This window comes from Globicephala melas, chromosome 1, assembly GCF_963455315.2.
Source record: "Globicephala melas chromosome 1, mGloMel1.2, whole genome shotgun sequence".
Lineage (NCBI taxonomy): Eukaryota > Metazoa > Chordata > Mammalia > Artiodactyla > Delphinidae > Globicephala > Globicephala melas.
This window is the reverse complement of record NC_083314.1, coordinates 50,485,852-50,503,593: the sequence shown is the minus strand read 5'-3', so window position 1 is coordinate 50,503,593 and position 17,742 is coordinate 50,485,852. Positions and strand designations below refer to the sequence as shown.

Sequence of the window (17,742 nt, the reverse complement as noted above, 5' to 3'; positions counted from 1 at the left end):
TAGTTCTGGCTCCCTCTTGTCTTGTTAGCCTTTGACCTTGTTTTTCTTTTGCTTAGAATGTCCCTCCTCCCTTGCCTGCCAATTAAATTTCTCTTTCTTCCTACTGGTTCAGAAAGCTAGAGTCAGGTAGACTTCCTCCATTCAACCTTGCCTCTCCTAGAGTAGCAGGCTGTGATAATCATTCTATCTGCTCCTACTGAATCCAGAAGATAACAACATCAAAAATAATGATAAACCTCAGTGTAGAAAAGTGTAAAATAACTGTTGATATTTATTGACTACTTCTATATGCCAGCGTCTGTACTTGGAGCTCTGTAGGCATCGACTCATTTCATCCTTACAGTGACCCTGTAAGGTAGGCACTTAAAAAATTTTTTTTAATTTTAATTTTTTTATGTCTTTACTAGAGTATAATTGCTTTACAATGGTGTGTTAGTTTCTGCTGTATAACAAAGTGAATCAGCTATATGTACACATATATCCTCATAGCCCCTCCCTCTTGCATCTCCCCCCCACCCTCCCTATCCCACCCCTCTAGGTGGTCACAAAGCACTGAGCTGATCTCCCTGTGCTATGTGGCTGCTTCCCACTAGCTATCTATTTTACATTTGGTAGTGTATATATGCCCATGCCATTCTCTCACTTTGTCCCAGCTTCCTTTCCCCACCCCCCCAACCCCTGCCACCAAGGTAGGCACTTTTATTATCCCTTCTTATTATAATACTTGTCCTACTTGTCTTGAAATGGCTAACTTATTGTCAATCTCCCCAATAGACAGTTGTTTTTATTCATCTTTAGATTCCTAGCAACTAATACAAGTTCCGTACGTGTGGTTTTTGGAATGTGATAAAGCCAACATTCATATTTAACCAAGCCTTGATCCCAAGGAGTGAATGATGTGAGATTTTCAGGTCAGTGGTGGGAGAGGCTTGGAGTTTGGGCAGAGGCATTCAGGGTCCCTCCAGTAATATTAAATGATCTTTCCCCTTGAACTAAATGGCATCCTCCTACTTGCTTAAGAAAACCACCTGGGAGTCACCTTGTTTACCACCTTTCTTCACACCTGTACCTCAGGAAAATATCCTGAGATCCTTCAACTTCTGTTTCTATAGCAACCACCCTAATCCAGGTCACCATCATATATTGCATGGACTTGTCCAATAGCTCTCTATCATTCTCTGGCTTCTCCCTGTTCCACTTCTAACCCCCTGCAAGTCATTCTCTACAAAATACGTTGACTTAAAAAACAAGACAAGACATAACTTAACAAACAAAAAATCCAAACAACAGGATTAGCCTTCTGCTTAACTTGCCAACCTCAGTCTCATACCCTCCACACAAGGTGTTTCAGGCCTCCTGGCCTTCTGTTCCTCAAACAAGCCAACGTTGTTCAGCATTAGCACTTCCGCACCCATGTCCTCGGTCTAGAATGCTCTTCTTCCCCATAATTGGCATAGCTGGCTCCTCCTCATTTAAGGCTTAGTTCAGATCATCTCCTCAAAAAGTCCTTTCTTGACCACTCTGTTTTGTTTTCTTCTTAACACATCACTACCTGCTATTATTTTATTTACTTTTTTTAAAAAGTTATCTTTTCCACTAGAAATATAAGCATCTAAGTGCCGGGCTTCTGTTATATTCACTCCTGTATCCCTAGCACCAAGAACAAAATACATTAGTTTTTGAATGAATAAACGAAACAAGGGAAAAAAACGAGCCTTTTTAGTATGTGTATATAGTGGTGAGCAGTCTTAAAGAAAGGAGTCTCTGTGTTCCTACTGCTCTTAAACTGGTAGGAGGGGAGAGGTGATGTATCAGATCCTATTGTCATCCAGGTGGCAGAATTAGCAATCACAACTGTAGAAGAGGTAAACTGGGTGTGCCTGCCAATGACTGCCAGTCCTGAATTGACTGAACGCTGAAGCCAGGTTCTGCTTCGGGGTGAACAATGCTGGGTGCTCTGGGCGGCCAGGGGAACTTATATAAATCTCTTTGTTAAAAGGTCCACCGAGAATAGTCAGTTTAGGTAACCTTGATCCATTTGCTCAGGGCAGCCTGACCGGGTCATGGGTGGCCATCTCAACCTGATAGTGTAGGGTTGGATTGACTAGACAGGCTAGGTTAGCTCGTACTGGTTTGCAGGCTGAGAGTGTGGCCCTTCAGTCCCTGTTGCCCACATCATTCCCTTTTCACCTACCTTTACCTACGTATTGGCCTTCATAAAATCTAAGCGATCTAAACAGATACAATCTAATTGTATCTAATGTCCTAATCTCTCTGCATCATTATTTTCTCTTTAATTGTGAAGTCCCCTTTTAAATTACTTCATTGCCCCGGTATTTCACTTACCTTACTGTCTCTTTATCTAGTTCGCTGAAGGACACAGTTGAGAACAATTTTCGAAGCATTAAAGCATCCCATGACAAACGCTTCTGGCTAGCGCTTCTAGTTGTCCTAGGGGGTCAGTTCAAACTGCAATATTCCACAGTTCTATAGGCGGATTCTGCGAGTCTCTGGAAGAGGCACTAGACTCGTCAGTTCCGCGCTACCATGCAGGGCTCCTTTTCGGACAGGCAGCAAGTTGCCTCGGTCCCATTTCTGCAGAACATTGAATCGCTGGGGTAGAAATGGAAAGCAAGCTACTGTCGCGGGAATCAAGGTCTACTCGCGCAAAGCTTCCCGCTTAGTGGGCCAAGGCCAGCGTGGGTCTCTAGCCCTGGGAACCCCGCGCACTCGGGGAGGGGCGGGGCGGCCGTGGGCGGTGGGCGGAGCCTGACGGCGGGCAGGAGCACCAATGAAAGCCTCAGCCGGCGCTGGCCGTGCGCATGACGCTGCGTAGCGGGCTGCGAGGCTGGGGGCGGAGGGGCTGGGGAGTTGGGCGCGTTATATTCGTTTGCTGTTGGGCTGGTGGCGTTGGCGGCCTGGGGCAGCCGGGAAGCGAGCGGCTAGGAGCCGACCTTCTTGCCAGCCGCGCTGTGACGGCTTCTCGGCTTTGCCTTCCTTGCTGAGGTCCCCGCTGCCAGGCTCCGGCCCCAGGTAATGCCCATGCTCCCCAGTCCCCTCCTCACTTCCTGCCAGGGTCCACCCGCCTCTGCCGGAGAAGAAGGGGAGAGAAGTGGCGGCTGCAACTCTGGCCCGGGGGCCTGGCCTTGTCCTGGGCTGAGGGGAGGGGGAGGCTCCGCGAGTCCTGGGCAGTTTGGGGGATGGGGCGGGCGGGAAAGTTACCTTCGGGCGCCGGTATGGCTGGCAGCCTTTTAAACCTTGGAGGTTTGTTTGGTGTCCCCCCAAATCCTGTGACATCTCTCAAGCCAGTAGTAAAGAAAGTTATGCATTAGAATACATTTTATTCCTTAAAAAGCGAAACCAAAAACGCACTCAAAGTGTCAGCTTCTGACTGATTTTAGGGGAAAAAAGTGTGAAGGGATAGGTGGTACTTCAAGACATCGAAATCTGGATACCAAAACCTTTAATCAACTCATTTTATTTTGAAGTATTAGGATGTGATTAAGTTTCTGTCATTCTTAAATGTTAATAGCCATGCAGTTTAAATGATATGTATGTTTAGAAGTTATTTGTAAGCGAGAAACACCTATAAGCTCTCAGGTGGGTGCTGTTTAAACTAATTTTTTTCCAGAGTCCCTTGAATTCGAGTCGAATTCAACTCGAAGCATTCTTCTTTTTTTCCCCTTGCTTTAAGTTGGGCGGTATTGGTGTTAGGGAAGTTGTGTGTTGTTTAGGCATAAGGATGGATTTTGGAAGGAGCTCTGATGCATTCAAGACTATTCCTTTAAAAATGCACGTGTCTCATTGCATCATGTGCTGCTAACTCTCAAGATTTCACATTCTTAGGATAAAGATCAAAACACTGCTGCCACTCTTATCTCCAGTTCAGTTTGAGCTATCTGGGCTCCAGCCACACCGGTTTTATTTTTGTTCTTCTAAGAAAGCCTCTTTCTCTTTACTATCTCCTGGTCTTTAGGGGTTTCCTTCACCTCTAATTGGCTCATTTCCTCTAATATCAGCCCTAATATCACTTTTTCAGGAAATCCATCCTGTGGGGGGTTAAACCCTCCTAGCGCTCTATTTTTCTTAGCTGCAGTTAATCATCAATTGTAATGAGCTGCGTTAGTTACTTAGATGCTTTGTTTCTTCTACTAGCATGTAAATTTCATGAAGGCTGGGCTAGTCCATCTTATTTAGGTCTTAGTTCGCAGTCTGGCCCAGCACCTGGCGCAATGAGAATGAATGAGTTGGAGGACAGAGGAGGGAACTTCTTTTTTTTTTTTTAATGATTGCTTTTATTTATTTTATTTTTGGCTGCATTGGGTCTTCGTTGCTGTGCGTGGGCTTTCCCTAGTTGCGTCGAGCGGGGGCTACTCTTCGTTGCGGTGCGCGGGCTTCTCATTGCGGTGGCTTCTCGTTGCGGAGCATGGGGTTTACGCACGCGAGCTTCAGTAGTTGTGGCACGCAGGCTCAGTAGTTGTGGCGCACGGGCTTAGTTGCTCCTCGGCATGTGGGATCTTCCCGAACCAGGGATCGAACCTGTGTCTCCTGCATTGGCAGGCGGATTCTTAACCACTGCACCACCAGGGAAGTCTCAAGGAGGGAACTTTTGAATGAAAAATATTAACTAGAGATTACCTGTTTCCTTTGGGAAGGAAAAGGAAAAAGTTTTTAACAAAGGCCAGTTAACAAAATTTATTTATGGAATTTACCACATAGGATAAATGATTATAGTGACCATACAGGTGTAAATGAGAATTTGTGTTCTTTAGTTTTGCTAATTGATAAGCCAGTTCTTTGATATGTAAATATAGGGTTGTACTAGGGCAAACCTTTATTTGGAAAGAAGAAAGGGACCCTTTCTTCTTTTGAATTTGAATTGTATCTGTTTTGAATTCTTTTGTTTTGAATTGTATCTGTAAAGTGTTTCTCTTTACCCCTACTGAACCTGGGAGTGATGTAACAAAGTCGTCACCTAGAGTAGGTGTTCCTGTTCAATGTTTCTTTTTTTTTTAATAGATTTAAATGTGCTTTTGAAAGCTTTATTAATAAGGAACACTGCAGGCAGGCTGAAGTGAACACTTCTTTCCAACGTGATTCATTTTAGTGGTTCAATCCAATTCTTTTTGTTTCGCTTTCTTAAGGCAAGTTAGATACTACCACACTGAACATTCCAAAACCAGTGAACTGGTTGGATTCTTAAGAAATAATTGTTCAGTGTGTTGTATTTTTAAAATAGCTAGTCAACTTTATGCCACTTTGGGTGTAAATGTTTCTGCTGCCACTTACTGTCATGTGACTGAGTTTAGTAGTGTTTCCGAATCTTTTGCACCTTTTTAAATGGAAATTTTAAGTGAGGTATGTGATGCACTGACCCTGGCACCCAGCACTTTAAATGTTACTGACATGATAAACATGAGTGCCTATTTCCTTTATTGCTGCACCTCTTGTGAGACTAGTCTTATGATCATGATTTTCACTTCCTCAACTCATTTTGCAACCCAATTCAATATGTTTCTTTCTCTCTCTTCCTGAAACTTCCTTCTTCCTGAAACTAATTATGCATGTAAATTGTAGCTACTAATGTCCCCAGATTGTGAAATATTCAGTGCCCCATGCTCTTTTTTTTTTTTCTTCCTGTATTTTTTTGGTCCTACCTGAATTTTCCATGGTATTGACCGTAGGTTACCTCTTGTATCTTCTAACTTGATTTGGAACATTGCTTGCTCCTGGTTCTCCTCTAATCTTTCCTAGGCCTTGTTTTTTTTTTTTTTTTTTTTCAGTTCTTTAATTGCCTTGTAATATTGGAAAATGTTAACCACTTCTAAAATGAGATAATAGTGGGAATTCCCTGGCGGTTCAGTGGTTAGGACTCTTTCACTGCTGTGGCCTGGGTTCAATCCCTGGTCAGGGATCCCTCAAGCCATGTGGCGTGGCCAAAAGAAAAAAGGGTTAATAGTATCTGCCACATAGATTGTTGTGAGGATTAAATGAGCCAAAGTAAGTACTAGGCAAACGTTAGCTTTGTTATTTCCTAAGTAATCTCTTTTCTTGACTTATGGCCTCTCCCTGAGACTTCCTTCCTGTGCTTGGCCTTAGCTGCTGCCTATACACCAATGAATCCCACATCTCTCTCTTTAGTCCGGATTTGTATATTCATTTGACTGTTGGCGATAATCACTTGGCTGACTCACCGGTATATCATATCGAACTTATCTACTCATTTCTCTTCTCCTGTAGTTACTTAGCTTAATGGCACACCCGTAGGCTTAGTTAGGAAACTCACTTGGGATCTGTATTTCCAACTGCCTTCTGGATGTAGGCACCTGGATATCTCATAGATGCCTCAGCTTAATGTTTGTAAATTTATCCGATCTCTCTTATCTCTTCTTCATGAAATCATTTGTCCATTTAAGAAATACATGCCATTTGAGCGTTACTTTAGGCCCTTATCAATTGCGAGAGCTCATTGTTCTCCCTGTTATCCAGGAGGGCAAAATTTCCCCCTTTACCCCTCTTGAGTTCTCTTTTTTCCCCCCCAGTATTTGCTTTTTTATTCTGATAAAATATACATATCATAAAATTAACCTTTTTAAAAACAATTTTATTTTATACTGGAGTATAGTTGATTTAACCCCTCTTGAATTCTTGACAGGAGGTAGATTAACAGGAGAAAAAAGAATCTTTGATTCGTGTGCATGGAGGTCTCATAGAAACAAGACCTAAGAAGTGGCCAAAGTAGGCAGCTTTTATATGTTTTAGACCAACAATAAATTAGAGAGGAATTGACAGGACAAAGAAGCTTAGGTTTGGGTGCTTAATTAGTAAGGAACTTAAGCAAAGTTTGGGCTTGGTTAGTAAATTAGCAAAGAAGTGGCAGGTGTTTCCTTATACAGGTCTCTGGGCCCTGAACTCCCCATCTCTGGTGATAAGGGTGTCTTTCTACCTTCCATTACAGGAAGGGCACCTTTTATGTGGGAGATTTATTTCCTGTTTTCAGGGAGACAGAGAGGAGGGTCACAGTCTCCCCCTTGCAACCGCTGTTTTCTTCAAAATAGTCAGTATGCCACTGAGGCATATTTTGGGGCAGCCCGCCCTGGGCCCCATCACTGCCAATAGCACATCCCCACATTGCTGCCTGAGTTCTTACTAAAAGGCAAATATCAAGTCAGACAGATATAAGTCACCCTCTGTTTAAAAGCCTCTATCAGCTCCTTGTTTTGTGTGTTAAGTTCCAAACTCCTTAGAATTGCCCCTAAGGACCCTTGACCTTTTGTCCTTGCCCTTCCATTTACCCTGTGCTCCAGCCTTTCCCTTCTCTTCCTTTAAGATTTAACCTAGATTTTACCTACTTCTCGAAACCTTTCCTAATTGCCCCTGAGCTCTATTGGGCATCAGGCCTGTATTCCCTTCATGTACATACATCTAAATTACTGTTCTGTAATACTCCTATAATTATGTTTTTAATATCTTTCTCTTAGTAGTTTTTTATTCCTTGAGGGCTCAGACTGTTTAATCATCTTTGTATCCCAGGGCCTGGCATGTAGTAGATGTCAATGAAATGTTTGAAATAATGGATCTGTCACCAAGGTCTGTACATGTTCATGTTTTCAGAGTGCGCTTCATCTGGTTCTGTTTTGATGCCTGGCAAACCTCTATGTCTTCTTTGAACTCTGGCTCTAATGTCACCTCCATGAGGACTTATGCAACTTCTCTAAGTGGTTGGTTGTGCCTTCTCTTGACACTGTGTGTGCGTAAGTGTGTGAGAACAGTTAATGGGGTAGACCTCTGTATTTACATCTAACATCATTGTAGAAAGAGGTGCTTAAAATACATGGATTTTCAGATAATTGACACGTACCTTTTACGTGTCAAAACTTAAAAAAATTGTTTTTCAAGGCAAATTAAAATTTTTGTCCTTGCCTTCTATGTTTAAAGTACCATAGCGTTTTACAAGATGTGCCAGGGTCATTAAAGCATGAACTTCAGGGGAGTTCCATGGTAGTCTAGTGGTTAGGATTCCAGGCTTTCACTGCTTGGCCCAGGTTCAATCCCTGGTAGGGGAACTAAGATCCTGCAAGCCGCGTGGCACGGCCCAAAAAACCAAAAACCGAAAAACAAAAAAAACAGCATGAATTCAGCAGGTCTGCTTTTTTTTTTTTTTTCTTTTTGGCTGCGTTGGGTCTTAGTTGCAGCACGGGGGCTCTTTCATTGCCGTGCTCGGGCTTATCTCTAGTTGTGGCCCACGGGCTCCAGAGCGCATGGGCTCTCTAGTTGTGGAGGCATGGGTTTAGTTGCCGTGCAGCATGTGGGATCTTAGTTCCCCAAGCATGGATCGAACCCATGTCCCCTGCATTGGGGGGCAGATTCTTAACCACTGGACCACCAAGGAAGTCCCTGCAGGTCTGCTTTGATACAATAATGTGTTGGGGGACTCATAAGAAACATAAGCCCTTTAACCCTATGTGAAAAGACCTATGGTTGCTTTCTCTTTTTTAAAGTTGATTCCTACTTTCAAAGTTTTCTTTCTTACGGTTGTCTATAATTATGCTTCTGGTTGTCACTACTTTTTTCTGTGTGAATTGGGGACAGGCTTACCTACCTCACAGGGTTATTGTTAAGTTTAAAGGAGGTAATGTATACAAAGATCTTATCAGAAATTGTAGCCAGTGGTAAGTACACATTAAAAGGAACTTACCAGCAATTCTAATAATGTTCTAATTATTTGAATTGTTTCAGGAGAAAAATCTCTCAAGTTTGAGAGATTTTCCAGGGAAGTAAAAGTCATGGCATTTGTTAGCAAACTGTTTTTCAAAGTCTGTTAGACAGCCTGGGTTTATAATTGGGTCCAGAATGGCAGATGCTGATGAAAAGTCTTAAGCTCTAGAACGGATCATTTTTATGTACATCCATACAACTTAAACCCCAAACTGGGGTCTATGTTTATCTTTTAGTGTTAACAGGTAAAGTTAGAAATGAACATGAGTTCCAACTCTCATACTATCCTCTTGATGATTGTTGCATGAACATGTAAAGGGAAGTTGTTTTATTTCCTTACCGTGTATGAAAATGCTTGATAACCATTCATTCATGTATTAAGTACAGACTGTTCCAGGCAAAGTTCTAGATAGTTGGATAAAATGGTGAACAAGTCAAAATTCTGCTTTTCATGGGGATTAGTCTTGTGGGGTAGACAATTAAAACTATAATGTATTGGGAAATAAGTGCACTGAAGAAAAATAAAGCAGGGTAAGGGGTAAGACTAACAGGGTGTGAGAGTGTTTATTTTAGTTGGGGTAGATAGGGGAGTCCCTGGGGAGGGGACATTTGAGAACTTGAATGAAGTGAGGGGGAAATCCTTGAGGGAGGGTGTCTGGGGGAGATAATCCAGATAGAGGAAATAGCGGACACCTTTAAGTGGGAGTGAACTTGGCTTCACCAAGAAACAGCAGAAGGCCAAAGTAATGAGAATGAGCAATGAGAATTGTAGTCGGAAGTGGAGGGTCGGGAGGTGAATGGCAGATCATGGAGGAGTTACTAGACAATGGTGAGGGCTTGGAACAGAATTCAGTGCCTGAAGGATTTTGAGCCAGGGGAATGACCTGCTCAGATTTACCTTTTAAAAGGGTACTCTGGGGCTGCCCTGGCGGCGCAGTGGTTGAGAGTCCGCCTGCCGATGCAGGGAACGCGGGTTCATGCCCCGGTCCGGGAGGATCCCACGTGCCGCGGAGCGGCTGGGCCCGTGTGCCATGGCCGCTGAGCCTGCGCGTCCGGAGCCTGTGCTCCGCAACGGGAGAGACCACAACAGTGAGAGGCCTGCGTACCGCAAAAAAAAAAAAAAGGGTACTCTGGGCCCTGTGTGACCAGAAGGGAGAAGATGAGGAGAGACCAGTTAGGCTACTACAGTGAGAGGTGGCGGTGGCTTAGACTGTGGTGAACGTGATGGATGTGGTGAAAAGTTTAGAATGTGATATATATTTTGAAGACAGAGTAAAATGGACTTGCTGTTGGATTGATTAAGGGAAAGTAAAGAATCAAGGATAACTTTGGGTTTTTTGTTTTTAATCTGGGCAAAGACTGACTGCTAGTTCCATTAACGGAATTAGGAAAGACAGAAGAATGGAATTGGATGGAACATCAGTAGTTCAGTTTTGGTCATGTTAAAGTTTGAGATGCCTGTAAGACATTTGCCTACATAAAGGTGTCCGGTGGGCCTTTGGATAGGAGTCTGGAGCTCAGGGAGGTCTGGACCTGCTGAGGAAAGGAGGGTATCACAGTAAGTGAACTGGTGGTGATCAGAGCGTTAGACGCTAGAAATGAAAATTATGGACATGGTGCAGTTGTTGGTAACAGTAAGTTCTAGGGGAAGATGTGACTGGGACATAAGAACAGCTTTTTGGAGAAAGGAAGAAGTCAAGGAGCTTGGAGGCCAGGAGCTTGGATCTAGTACATAAATGTTGAAGTGAAAGAAGTGTGGAAGAATTGGTGGAAGGGAGAAAGGGGGAGTGAGTGAGGTGTTCACATCCTCAGTAAAGGAGGGGAGTGATCAGGAAGACAGAACATACAACAAAGAGAAGTATCAGGTGTAATAATCTGGCTGAGGTATTTAAGGAAGGGAACGAGGAACGGCGACCTGGAAGTAAGAGGAAACGAGGCGGATAACTTCCCCTCCTGTGTTAATAGGAGGGCAAGAAAAAACTATGGTACACCTCACATATAAGGGCAGTGATCCATGTCAGCACCTAGAAACCACTTAGAATTAATTTCAGTTTGAATTTTTGACTTTGCAACAGCTAAAATAGTCTGGCTAGCTAGTGTCTAGATTGGTAAGGGGGTGGATTCACAGTCCTGAATGAGTGGTCAGAACGTTCAGCTCTCCTTCATCTCACCTGGATGATTGCAGGAGTCTGCTAGGAGGATGATTGCCAGGGTGTTCCTTTTTTACTCTCTTGCCCTCCTTGTGGTCTGCTCTCCACACAGAGGCCAAAGTGATCCATTTGTGTAGAGAAGGAACAGTTGAACTGAGCATTACTGTAATTTCCCTCCATTTTCTGCCACAACAGCCATGTACTGTTACTGACATGCATGGCAGGAGGAGCTCAATTCAGACATCATCTCATAATCTTATGATTTACATGATATGAGGATTTGGTTAAAATTGAGGTGAGGCGTAAGTAATAGTTATCCTTCCTACATCTGTATGTGTGACAATAACAAAATTTGTTAATGCTTTCTTGGAAGCCACGTGGTGCTTGAGCTGCATTTGAGAAAGTGTATAATTATGGAACTTTATTTACCCTCATCTAGCACATATTAAGAGCAAACACAAGTAGAATTTGAGGGATGATATGACTGTGTCATTTAGCGTACAGGGCATAGATATGTAGGGATCAGATTCACTTAATTTTTTAAGCTAGGTTGTTAATAGAATATTGGCACTCTAGTGTGTATTATCTGTGTGTGTGTGTGTGTGTGTGTGTGTGTGTGCAGTAGTATTTTAAACTTTCTAGATGAAGAAACAGATTGAGAGGTTGGAGGATTTACCTGAGGATGCAATATGATGGAGCAGAGATGTTAACTTACCTCTTGGTGTTGTGATACCAAATCTTGTGCTTTCCCCACTGTGTTATGGTTCTCTCTTCCTGCTAACGGAGGAAATTGAGTCCAAATACCATAGACTATGACATAAAGCTTTTTATGAAGAGTTAGTGTTTTCTTCTTTGGCTCACTTCTAAGACGTCGATGGATCTATGGCAGTGTAATTGTGCAAACTCAGTACCTGTGCCTTAGCTTTTTTTTTTTTTTTTTTTGAGGTACGCGGGCCTCTCACTGTTGTGGCCTCTCCCGTTGCGGAGCACAGGCTCCGGACGCGCAGGCTCAGCGGCCATGGCTCACGGGCCCAGCGGCTCCACGGCATGTGGGATCTTCCCGGACCGGGGCATGAACCCATGTCCCCTGCATTGGCAGGCGGACCCTCAACCACTGCGCCACCAGGGAAGCCCTTTTTTCGCCTTCTGATCAGCAAGAGAGAACTGATTTCTCACTGAGTTGATACAGTCTCAGCCAAAAGCAAAGTAACATTATTTTAGTTAGCCTGTATTGCTTGCTTTATGTGATAAATGTATAATTGTTTATTTCAGTTACTGAAATATTCAAAGTAGGTTTTGCATACCCTTAGTCTAGGGGGCCCCCGCACCCCCAATTAAGAACGATTGTTGTAGGTCTTATTGTTGAGTAGAAGGTATAAAGCTGTTAACAGTGAAGATGATGCTCATTGGCATTCTGCCAATATACATTTTCCTCTGAGTTTAGAGAACTTATTACTCAGAATAATTGGTTGTGGTATTAACTGGTACATCACTTTCTGTACTAATATATACCTATCATATTCCAGATACGCCCCACTAGATTTTGGGAATTCAAAGAGAAGATACCATTTAGTCCCTGTCTTTAAGAAGCTTATGCTGAGTGTAAGAGGCAGATAGTATTGCTCATTGAGTATCTTAGTGTGACAGGATGTACTGGGTGCAGTTGGACCACAGAGGACGGTGAGGTGAGAGATGGTGGTCAAAGAAACCTTAGCAGATGAGGTGAGTCAAGGCCATCTGGTGATTACAGTGTAGGCTGTGGAATCCAGTAGTTCTGGTTTTGAATCCCTGTTCTGCAGTTGGAGAATTATATGATTTGGAGCAAATTAAATCACCTCCCTAACCTATATTTTTCTCACTTGTAAAATGAGCTAATGCCTACCTCTGAAATTGTAAAGGTTGAATAAGAAAATTTAAAGGATTTAGCAGCACAGTGCCTGGTAGGGACAAAACAGCTGCTCATTAAATCAGAACTGTTGTTGTTACTGCTGCTGCTGGGACTGTTACTTTGAATGGTGAGTAAGATTAGCTAGAAAGGGCAGAGGAGAAACAGCTTTCTAGAGACAGGAAAGAGTGTATGGGAAGACATGGTGACCAAAGACAATATTGGGGGAATAAAGTAGTAGTACCTACTTTAAAGATTATGTAGAGATTAAAATAATCATACACGTAAAGCACCTAAGCACTCAGAAGTAGAGTCCCTATTTTTAATTCCACACTATTAACTCCTGTATAACTCCTTTTTGAAACATCTTTGCTCTTTTTGCATCTTTTATTTTTCTGTTTTTGTCCCTGATGTCTACTTCTTGTTGTCTTACTTGAGGGCATCCCTCAGAGTTTAGTTGTCAGTTCTCACTTCTCTAATCTTTTCTGTTGGAGAATTAGATGTTCTTCTGGCTTCCTCTGTCACTGTTACACAAATGATTTTAAAATTTACCAGTTGCCCTGACCTCTTTCCTAGGTTCCTCTTTTTAACTGGATCTTATTGGTCTCCTAAAATTTCTACTTGATATATTCATTTACTATTCCATAATTCTGTTTCATTTGATTTCGGAAAAAAATAGAAGGAAACTGATCTAGATTTGTCAGATTTTTACTTTGCCAAGCAGTGATATTTAAGAAAACAATCAAGCTCACCGTGTACTCCATTGCATACAGAAGAGAACATTTAAACATAACCATTTAAAAAGACCATAATCTTAGAATTTTAAAAGTAATGTAGTGAGTACTTCATTATGTTTTGCTTTCAGACTGCTGAAAACTTCTACATAGTAAAACACTGCTTTGGGGTAAACCTTGTACTGTCCCGATATTGATCTGCCTAAAATTTGATTTTGATCATATTTTTCAGGGCTTTAAAATGTCTCACTACTGCCTAACTGAAAAAAAGTCCTAATTTTTAGGCCTTTACAGTTTGACCCCAGTTCTTTTTTTCAAGTCTTTTTCCCTCACCACTTTTCTGTTACCAACTTAAAAAAAAAAAAAAAATCCAAATAGTGGGTGGTGTTTGTAGTTTGGATCTGACCCAGGTTCAAATCTGACCCTGCCATTAGCTTTGTGGACTTGGGCAAGTTACTGTAATGAGAAGAAGCAAACAGTCCTTGGTGTCCTGGAGCTGCCCTGGTGCAATCAGCTAGGCCGTGGTGTTGCTGTGACCTAGCCTGGAACTTGAGAGCTAGGCCTTCTGGGTGTCCTGTTGAACACAAACGGTTTCACTGAACATCAGCATCACACAAAGCCATTCTTTGAATATGATGGGTCAAGACAAGCAGAAGACCATGTTATAATCATGTCTTAACACAGGTAAAGACATGCATGTAGCCCAAGTCACAAAATATCCAACATTCCCCTCTCCAGGCTACTGGGAATGATTGTTGATGCTTTACCAATTACAGCTTTAGCCTCCCTCTGGTCTGCCTCCCTACAGAGATTTGTTGGTATACCCAATCATCACATTGTCCTCGCTTTCGGCCAGCACTCAAGCCAGAGTGAACCCCCGCTTCTTTGGGCTCTCCCCCAAAATCACGTAGTCAAATCCAAATCCTAAATAAGTCCTTTCTAATATTCTCTTACCAAGATGCCCCACAGTTTCCCATGATGTGCTTGTTCAAACTCAGCTTGTTCAGCCATTGGTATGCTCCTGGTGTGTGGGTGGAAGGCATTGGCAGTAACTACCTGGAACCTTATTTTTCCTCATATAGGAACCAGGAGTAATAACAAGTTTTCTGCAGAGTTTTGAAGATTAGAGGAGAAAACTTAAAGCACTTAGCAGAGTCCTGGTAGTTAGTAATTACTCGACGAAAGCTTGTTTCTTGTCCTCTAGTGAAGTAGTCTGATCAGTCATGGTCCCCTGAACAGGGCTTACAAGGACCTTGTTTTCATCCTTTCTCACCCGTGAAGTGCTCCATTCTCGTCCTTCAAGACTCAGGTCACATACCCTCTGTTCTGTGAAACCTTTGCACCTCTTAATGATCTCTTCTGTCTCTGCACTTCAGGTATGTATTGTTTTTACCATTGACTCGACTACTGATTGTGCTCTACCTTGTGGCATCTTTGTACTTAACTTTTATTTAATTCTTAATTTTTCATGTACTTACGCCTTGTTTGTTCAACTAAATTTTCTTTAAGAATGGGGGCTGTGTTTTGAAACCAGCCAATTACTTTATAAAGACCAATTTCTTCGTATTTGTTATAGTATCTGGTACTCGGAAAATGCTTAAATGTGATTAAAGTAAAACAAAAGGAAGAGACTATATCATTTGTTGCCTCCCCTAAAAATATGGTGATATTGTGAAATTTGCCTAAGCCGGATACTTAAAGCTTTTTATATCTTCTTTCCTAGACAGCACGATGTTGGGCGAAGAGAAGATGTCTGTAAGAAAACGGCCGTCGAAGTCCAGTAAACATGCTGAGGAAAAGGAAGAAGGCCAGAGAGACTGTACAGAGGAGTGCCAAGAGACACCTAGTAACGGTGAGGCTTTTCTGTTTCTGAGGTGAATTAATGAAATAGGCAACAAATTCAGTGTTCTAGAGCAAGGATTGCCATCTCTTTAGCTCTCTTATAAATGGATATGCTGGTAGGCACTGTAAAGTGCAGGGGAGAAAAATAAACTGATTAAAAGAATAGAAAGGAACACATTGGTTTAGTTGCCAGTCACAGCTGCTTTAGATACTGCTGGTGACACTGGTGTGTAAATTGCTGCACCTCTCATAGAGGTGAGCTTTATTGATGTAAGTGGAGTTTGCAATGTATGCTTTAATTTAGTTTTATATATCTGGTAACGAAGAAACTAGAAAGTAAGCCCTTTTAAATTAACTCATTGAACATTTTTGGGGTATCTACTATGTTTTCGACATCATTCATTCATTTATTCATTCCTTCAACTACCTAACCTGTCAATAATTATTGGTGTCCTGCTAGGTGTTGGGGCTACAGCAGTGATTGATACAGATGTGTTTGCCTTCATGGAGCTCCAAGTTAAGTGAATGAGAACCCCTCTCCTGCCGTTAGCATAATTAGATTATTATAAATAAGTGCTACTAATTACTCTTTTAATAGGTGTAATGAGCTTAATGAGAGTCATTAGCAGGGTACCTAACTTAGTTAGTTCAATACTAGGTTATAAATCTTGGGGGAGTTTTGTTAGTCCTCATGTCCAAGTTTGCTTAACATGAATACAAAGAAGACTGACACAGTACTTGTTAAGGTCAAGGTTTGTGCTTAAGATTGATAGACCTGTAAACACAACTTCAACTGATGTCATCTATTGAATCAGGCTATTTATTTTTGCGGTGACATTTGTATAGGTTTGATTTCAATGAGGATTTGAAATTTGAGGCTTGTTTGGTTAACAAATAGGTGTGGAACTTTCTGAGACAGGTTGTCTTTGGCATCCTGAGACTTCTTTCATAAAGAAGAGCTTTTGCTTTTCCTACTTAAATTTAATTGTAAATTAAATACAGCAGCTGGATCCAGGAATATAAATGTTGCTGCTTAAGTTTGCATAATGTAGTTTATTGATTGTTGGACTCTTAATTAGCTATTTATGAAATATTTATATTGTCATATGGACTAGTTTCAGTGTGATATAAAATGTGAAATTTGTGCAAAAGGGTACGCCAACATTGGGTAGAAACTTTCCCCTTCCTTGATTTAGGGACTGGGTGCTAATTCACATTGTCTTTTTATTGAAACTTTCTGTTACCAGTATGATTTTCTCACTATGTCCCATTTTTTAAAGAAAAGCTTTTAGACTATTCTAATTTCCACATGTTTTCAGTACTCCTTATAGCCTCAGTTCATTAAGTTTTAATCATTCCAGGTTTTAATGCAGATAATAAAAATTGAATTGTTTAGCCTAAAACAAGAAGTCTGACCTCCTCCTTGGTTTAATGTAACTAATGCTGATCTGAAAATTGCATGTGTTTCTCCACTTACTTTAACATTGGTTCACTTTGGGGGAGTGAGCAGATGGGTAAAATGTGACCTTTGAGTAGTGAGGGCTTAAAGGACACCACGCCATGCCAGTCATCGTGGCCTACCAGCCAGGCCCAGGGGCATCTGCACCTCTTGGGGGCCTGTTAGAAATGGCCCACCTCACACTTAATTGAATAAAAATTTCATTTTAATAAGTTCTTGGGGGATTCATATGCAGGTTAAAGTTTGAGACACAGCTCTTAGAGTGACAGTTCTCATTTGGGATGTGTATTAGTCAGAGTTCTCCAGAGAAGCAGAACCAATAGGATATATATATAGATATATAAAAAGATTTATTATGAAGGGTTGGCTCAGATGGAGGCCGAGAAGTCCCACAGTTTTACTGTTTCTCTGCTGGAGGCCCACGTACTTCTGAGTACCTTGGCTTTCAGCTCTTGGCTACTGTGAATACTGCTGCTGCTATGAACACAGGTATTCAAATATCTCTTCAAGACTCTGCTTTCCATTCTTCTGGATCTATACGCAGAAGTAGGATTGCTGGATTCTGTGGTAGTTCTATTTTTAATTTTTTGAGGAACTGACATAATGTTTTTGATTGCGGCTGCACCATTTTACAGTTTCACCAGTGGCACACAAGGGTTCCAATTTAACCACATCCTCACCAGTGCTTGTTATTTTCTGTTTTTGTTGTTGGTGGTTGGTTTGTCTTTTTAATAGTAGCCATCCTAATGGGTGTAGGGTGATACCTCACTGTGGTTTTGATTTGCGTTTCCCTAATGATTAGTGATGTTGAGCACTTTTTCACATACCTGTTGGCCATTTGTATATCTTCCTTGGAGAAATATCTATTCATATCCTTTGGCCATTTTGTTTTGTTGGGTTATATGCTTTTTTGTTGTTGAGTTGTAGGAGTTTTATAATATTATAATATTCTGA

At 41.8% G+C, this 17,742-nt stretch overlaps 1 protein-coding gene and 1 long non-coding RNA gene across 8 annotated transcripts in view; one reads left to right on the top strand and one right to left on the bottom strand.

Moving 5' to 3' along the window:
• The window catches only part of LOC138842819 (uncharacterized), a 43,327-nt gene extending 40,590 nt beyond the window's left edge, over window positions 1-2,737 (bottom strand). For all 3 annotated transcript variants that reach the window (XR_011377727.1, XR_011377728.1, XR_011377726.1), the window contains exon 1: window positions 2,347-2,737. This is a non-coding gene — a long non-coding RNA (uncharacterized lncRNA). The remainder of the gene's footprint in view (window positions 1-2,346) is intronic.
• Window positions 2,738-2,857: 120 nt separating this feature from the next.
• SOAT1 (sterol O-acyltransferase 1) overlaps window positions 2,858-17,742 on the top strand; it is a 58,777-nt gene continuing 43,892 nt past the window's right edge. The window contains exons 1-4 of one of the 5 annotated variants that reach the window (XM_060295803.2): window positions 2,858-3,033; window positions 11,814-12,074; window positions 14,727-14,863; window positions 15,211-15,339. In XM_060295803.2, the coding sequence (XP_060151786.1) occupies window positions 15,219-15,339 (121 nt within the window). In that variant the 5' untranslated portion in view covers window positions 2,858-3,033; window positions 11,814-12,074; window positions 14,727-14,863; window positions 15,211-15,218. Of the gene's footprint in view, window positions 3,034-11,813; window positions 12,075-14,691; window positions 14,864-15,210; window positions 15,340-17,742 lie in introns of all 5 variants that reach the window. The other 4 variants (XM_060295812.2, XM_060295787.2, XM_060295808.2 and 1 more) reach the window with 4 other exon arrangements.